Genomic DNA, 6,000 nt, shown 5'->3' with positions numbered 1-6,000 from the left:
TTGTCTTACATCCAAAACATTTTCTGACCACTGCTCTCTGAAAAAAAAAAAAAAAAAAACCTGTCTTGAACTTTGTGTGTCTGAACAAGATCACTACATTGCTCAGTTCTGTTCAAGTCCAAATTAAGTCTTGTAATTTGGTCATTCTATATATGCCTTGCTGGCACCCCCCATGACATCACACGGTGGATACCTCTATTGACCAAACCACGCATACATACCAGCACTCATCTAACTGATCCTCCCCTGTAGGGTAAAACGTGTGGTCAGAGGACAAACCTGACCAGAAACAGTCACCATGGGCACAGGCAAACAGCACTTCAGGTAGTCCGTGTAGCTCTTTACTACAGCATGCGACATTACGCCTGCTTTTCTACATAATCACTCTCAGGCATGGATATGAGCCAAGATGTAGGAAGAAAGATGAAGAAAGATGGGAGGAGAGCTATGGAAAACATTAGGAGGAGGCAGAGAGGAAAAAAACGATCAAGTCTGGATCATCCCACAGCACTGGATTAGCACTGAGTGCCCAGTTCCAGATCCTTCACTGGCAGTTTGAGTCCCAGGGAAGAGGTTCCCAAGGGGTCGATCATGTTCTTGTAACGCTCCCCGCGGTGTTGCGCTAAGAATGGGCCCCAGTCCGGCTGTGGCGAGCACACCAACTTCAGCCTCTGCAAAGAAGCCAAAGACAGACATGGTCACAGAGGTAATGTGCCTTCCTCATCCGGAGATAACCCACTGATTCCCAAACTGCTTATGACCACTTTGGCCAGAGTCCTTGCTTGAGCCAAGGAGGCCCTCTACCAAGAGAGGCAGTTAGGAAGATCGGCCTTCATTAATTAACTAGGCCAGAGACATTCAAGAGGACACTTAGTTTGGTTCACTTGAAATTATTTACATCACCCTGCAAGCAATATTGCAATTGCTCTGTGTTTGCCTTACACAAGATTAATAGAGGATAAAGGGCCCAGATTTTAATTATACATTTTTTCCCTCCAAATGAAGGGAATCCGCAAGCTTCCCTCTTCACTGCCAAACACAGTCTGCAAAAGATATGTGCTTGATTACTTTCGTTCTGTAGTCTCAACAGTGGGTTGCTACATCTAAATAATTGGATTTTGTTTAGCATATTTCCCAGAAGGATATAAATGACCAGAGGGAAAAAAAAAAAAAAATCCAACCCCAAAGATACATCGCCAAGAGTGAGCAAAGATTTTAATTATCTGTTGACAAAATACACGCTCTGACTTGGTTCAGCAGTGTGGGTTCTTGCAGGCAAGCTAAAAATAATAGGAATGTCTCTAATCCTTCAGCTGAAATTTTTATGGAAAACATAACTTGACTGGAATATTTTCTAGAAAAAGGAAAGAAAACATATTTCTGACTACATAAGAGGGAACAATTATATGTTTATTACCTTTTAAAGTGAAGTTGGTACTTAGAGCTATTGGTTTAATCTCTCCTTAATCATCAGTTTGCAACCTTTGTGTCCCAAATCCACCATAATAAATTTATATAGCCAACTCAATCAGTTTAGAGAATTTTAGCCTAAGACAAAAGTAGCAGAGGCTAAACCAGGTTCTTTTCAGAGGGAAAGAGATTTCTGGGTCAGTTGGTGGGGAGGCTTATGTGGGGCAGGAGTGAACCATCTCTGGAGGCCCATGAGGTCAGTCACTTACCTCATTTACCTCAAGGGAATAACAGAATTTCCTGAGGTTGGAAACTGGAATGTGGCTGCAGTAAAAAGATTCCTATATATCCTTTTGCTAATTCTGTCTCCACCATTAGTCCAATGAAGACAAAAGCTACCCCCGCACCCAGTGGACTTTTGTGTTGTGCACGTACCACATGCCTGATTCCCATCCTCTGTCTCCCCTCCAGAGCCTCAATGGGATACCCCAGAGGTCTGTTCCTTCTTCATTCCTTTTTCAACCCAGCAGACCAACAGCAAAGCCCAAACTGTTCTTCTCTGCCTTCTATCACCTGAGTCTAGTCCAATGCTTCGCTAATGGGGGGGCTTGTTAAACTGTAGATGCCAGGGTCCCATTTCCCCAAGACTCTGGTTCAGTAGGAGTCTTCTGCCTGGATTCTGATCATGTGCATTTCCAACAAGTTCTCAAGTGAGAAGGATGCTGCTGGTTGCTGGAGCAAACCCTAAGTAGCCCTGATCTAGTCCAAAATGCCAGATTCCTGCATCCTCAAGACCAAGGCAGGGCTGGGTGATTCCTAGCACACCTAAGCAAGTGACTCCTCATAAATAACAAAAGCCTGACCACACTTCTCTGGTGGCACAAGAGGCAGTCCCCGTCCCATTCACTCTGGAGTGACAGTGGGGATTCTTCACATTAGAGATGGGAAATGGGTCCAGCAAGGGACCAATTGACAAAGAAAGATAAGTCTCACCTCATACCAGCCATGTCCTGAAATTCTCACTACATTCTGTGGGAACAGTGACATTTTAATCAGTTGAGACCCTCAACCATCCCTAACAGAGGCACAACAGGAGGGGGTAGTGATTTTAAGTTTAATGTTAATAAATGTTTGGGAAGAAGAAGCCTTAGACAGAGAGGAGCATCAGGGAAAGGGGAATCTGATGTGTGGTTAAAAACAAGACACTGAGATTTAAACTGTGAATGAGGGGAGAGGAGGAGGAAACTCCAGGAAAGAGGAGACCCTCGATCATTTATTCCCCAGAGCTGTCACCGCACTGAGGACTAGCATAATAACGGTTCTGCTTGCAGATTGGCTGAGCCCCTCCATTAGAGGAATCATACATAATAAAAATGGGTTAATAGAAACGGTGGCAATTGTAATCGCTTCATCACCAAGTCTCCCTCTTGAATAAGTTTACCGAATCTTTTGTTTTTTAACGTGCAGAGCTTTCAGGGGCTTTCCCTTGGGAGGAATTGGGAGGGAAAGAAGTAGACAGAATTACCTCAATAAATCTTCCAGGGGCCAGATGCATTTTTATCACAAACATAATCGGGATCCAGATGACGGAACAGGCGAGCATTAGCCATCCAAGCACCATGGACCAGTTAGGATAGCGGTAAGAGCCATAGGTCATGGGCTCCCACTGGTAAAAGCTGAAGCAAAGGATAAACTGGAAAGAGAAGTGACACATGTGTTAGGGTGGTGGCATGAAATATTCATGCACTCAACACTATTAAACCCTTGTTATGCATTTGATGCTTTCATCTCTAATATTTTATACCCACGAAAGAGTAGTATTATTAATCCATTTTTCAAATGAAGAAACTAAATTTCAAAGAGATGGAAATGACATGTACTGAGCTGCTGACCCTGCATTTGCCAAACCATGGGAGCAGAGCAATATGTGTGCATGTGTATACATACAGACAGGCAGAGAAGACAAGTTTAAAGGATATATACCAAGGTGACAAGTGGGCAGAGGTAGGCGGGGATGATAGTGGGTGTTTTTAAGGAGTTGTCTGTATTTTTTTTTTTTTTTTTTTTTTTTTTTTTGAGACAGAGTCTCACTCTGTCAACCAGGCTGGAGTGCAATGGTGCGATCTCGGTTACTACAACCTCTGCCTCCAAGGTTCAAGCAATTCTTCTGCCTCAGCCTCCCAAATAGCTGGGATTACAGGCATGTGCCACCACGCCCAGCTAATTTTTGTATTTTTAGTAGAGACGGGATTTCACCACGTTGGCCAGGCTGATGTCAAACTCCTGACCTCAGGTGATCTGCCCACCTCAGCCTCCTAAAGTACTGAGATTACGGGTGTGAGTCACCGCGCCCAGCCTGTATTTTTTATAATGGGTAACAATCAAGCTTTTGTCATAAGAAAGAAACCCAGGCCAGGCGCAGTGGCTCACGCCTGTAATCCCCACACTTAGGGAGGCTGAGGTGGCGGATCACCTGAGGTCAGGAGTTTGAGACCAGCCTAGCCAACACGGTGAAACCCCATCTTGACTAAAAATATAAAAATTAGCCAGGCGTGGTGGTGGGCACCTGTAATCCCAGCTACTCGGGAGGCTGAGGCAGAAGAATTGCTTGAACATGGGAGGCAAAGACTGCAGTGAGCCAAGATTATGCCACTGCACCCCAGCCTGGGCAATTGGGCGAGTCTTGATCTCAAGAAAAAGGGAAGGGGACGGGAGGGGAGGGGGCAGGAGGGGTTGGGAGAGGAGGGAAGGGGAAGGAAGGAGGGGGAGGGGAATTCCATTACGTTTATATCTTTTTACTTTTAAAAAATTGAATCTACTTTGCTTAATGGCCCACATCTAGGAGCTACCTCTAATGCTGGCTGAGTGACACCCAGATTGGTCCCCAGGCAGTGACTGAGCCAGAAGCTTAGTCCTATGATAAGCTGTGGGACAAACAGAAGGGATGCACAGCTCCCCTTAAATGACTCAAGGACAACAGGCGTCATCACCATGTGGTGAGCCATGAGTCCAGAGACCAGCAGGCTCATCTTGGCCCAACCACTGATTAGCTGAGGGACCTTTATGTCTCAGACTTCCCTGCTATAAAATGGATATGTCTCACTCTGTGTATACAACACAGGGGTTTTCTGGAAATGATAGTTTGGTATTTATTCATGAGTCCCCCCGCCCTCAATTTTAAGAGGGGTCATGATGTGTTTTCTGCCCATTAACTCCTATCACTGCACACTTGGGCTAGCAACAGCCATGAGAACCCTCTGAAGACTCGGCCAGTGCAGCTAAAGAGAAAGAAGGGAATTCAAGTGCTAAAAATAGAGGCATCTTTAAAAAGTGGAGCCAAGGTTCTAACTTCGCTACTCAAGCCTTTGGGGGAAAATTTCCCTGAACGGTTTATGGCTCCCTGTATTCAGCCTGCCTATAGCAGCATCAGTCTAGAATAATGTACCCATATAAGTCCTCTCCTCCTCTCCCCACCCCTCTCTTCCTAACTTAAACCACAAAATAACTGCCCAAAAGAGATTGGAAGGAATTTTGCCAGGAAAGATAATGTATGAAAGTGTTTTAGAAAAGTGTGAAGTGCTAGATGGATGTAAGGCATCTGTATTATTACCACAAAGCCCAAGCAGCTGGGGCAAGTGATTATTTCAGTACAACAATAATTCAATGTATTGATTCAAAGCAACATGAGCCTGAAGACAACTGTTGGAAAAGAATCTTCTATGGAAAGAGATGTCTACTCTAGGCCCCTTTTTAAACATTTGTCCCTAGAGTTATAAGCTTTATTAACCAGAGTATTGGAAGTATGGTCTAATGTAATTATGGTAAGCTGCTCCATTTCATTTACTATATAAATAGCAATACATCTGCTTATGTGCATGCATAACTCAGTAACATGATCTGACTTTGTATACAATAATTGCATGGAGAATATTTATAGCTCTATAAATCCATGAAGGTATATATAAAAATGATCAATTTCATTTTAGGGGCTCCAAAGTAATTTAAACCCATAATCTTAGCCTATTCCAGCACACCACAAATATCCATTTTATAGAAGGGCAGATGGCAAAAAATAAGTGTTGGGCTTGGTCCTCTGATACTCATTTCCAGTTGCACACATATCATATCAAACTTACCGGTGCAAATTTGTCCTTTGCCATGAATTTCCCTCTGCCAAGTTAATTCTGATGAAATACTGTCCTTGGCTGGGACTGGCCATGAGAGATCATAATTTAGCCACTGAGTCAGGTACATCCTGACCTTTTTGTGATGGCAGCCAAAGAAGGTGCTGGAGGGAGATTCATCAGTTGACAATGAGGATGGAATTGACCCCTTCTCATTGTCCCTAGTTCCCAGCCAACACAGAAGGGGAATCTGGTTCAGAATATTTTCTGGGACCTCTCCACAACTTTCTGGCATAAGATTTATATTAGAAACTAAGTAAAGCACAACATAGTTGAGGAACTTTGTCAAAAAACAGCAAGTCCCTAAAGTTCCTCTTCTCTGACATTCTGCTCACAAAAATGATTCGAACTATTTTAATCCAAACTGGACAAACTCTAATGAAAGATGAAAGTACTAGGTTTTTAG

General features: G+C 43.6%; 1 protein-coding gene across 1 annotated transcript in view; it reads right to left on the bottom strand.

Moving 5' to 3' along the window:
- Positions 1–319: 319 nt before the first annotated feature.
- The window catches only part of SLC6A5 (solute carrier family 6 (neurotransmitter transporter), member 5), a 53,926-nt gene continuing 48,245 nt past the window's right edge, over positions 320–6,000 (bottom strand). Inside the window, exons 15-16 of the mRNA XM_011937503.1 lie at positions 2,936–3,103; positions 320–671 (exon numbers count right to left, since the gene is read on the bottom strand). Of these exons, the coding sequence (XP_011792893.1) occupies positions 516–671; positions 2,936–3,103 (324 nt within the window). The 3' untranslated portion in view covers positions 320–515. The remainder of the gene's footprint in view (positions 672–2,935; positions 3,104–6,000) is intronic.

Source organism: Colobus angolensis, unplaced genomic scaffold, assembly GCF_000951035.1.
Source record: "Colobus angolensis palliatus isolate OR3802 unplaced genomic scaffold, Cang.pa_1.0 Scaffold164, whole genome shotgun sequence".
In the NCBI taxonomy this organism is placed as follows: domain Eukaryota; kingdom Metazoa; phylum Chordata; class Mammalia; order Primates; family Cercopithecidae; genus Colobus; species Colobus angolensis.
This window is presented reverse-complemented; position numbering and strand designations above follow the sequence as displayed.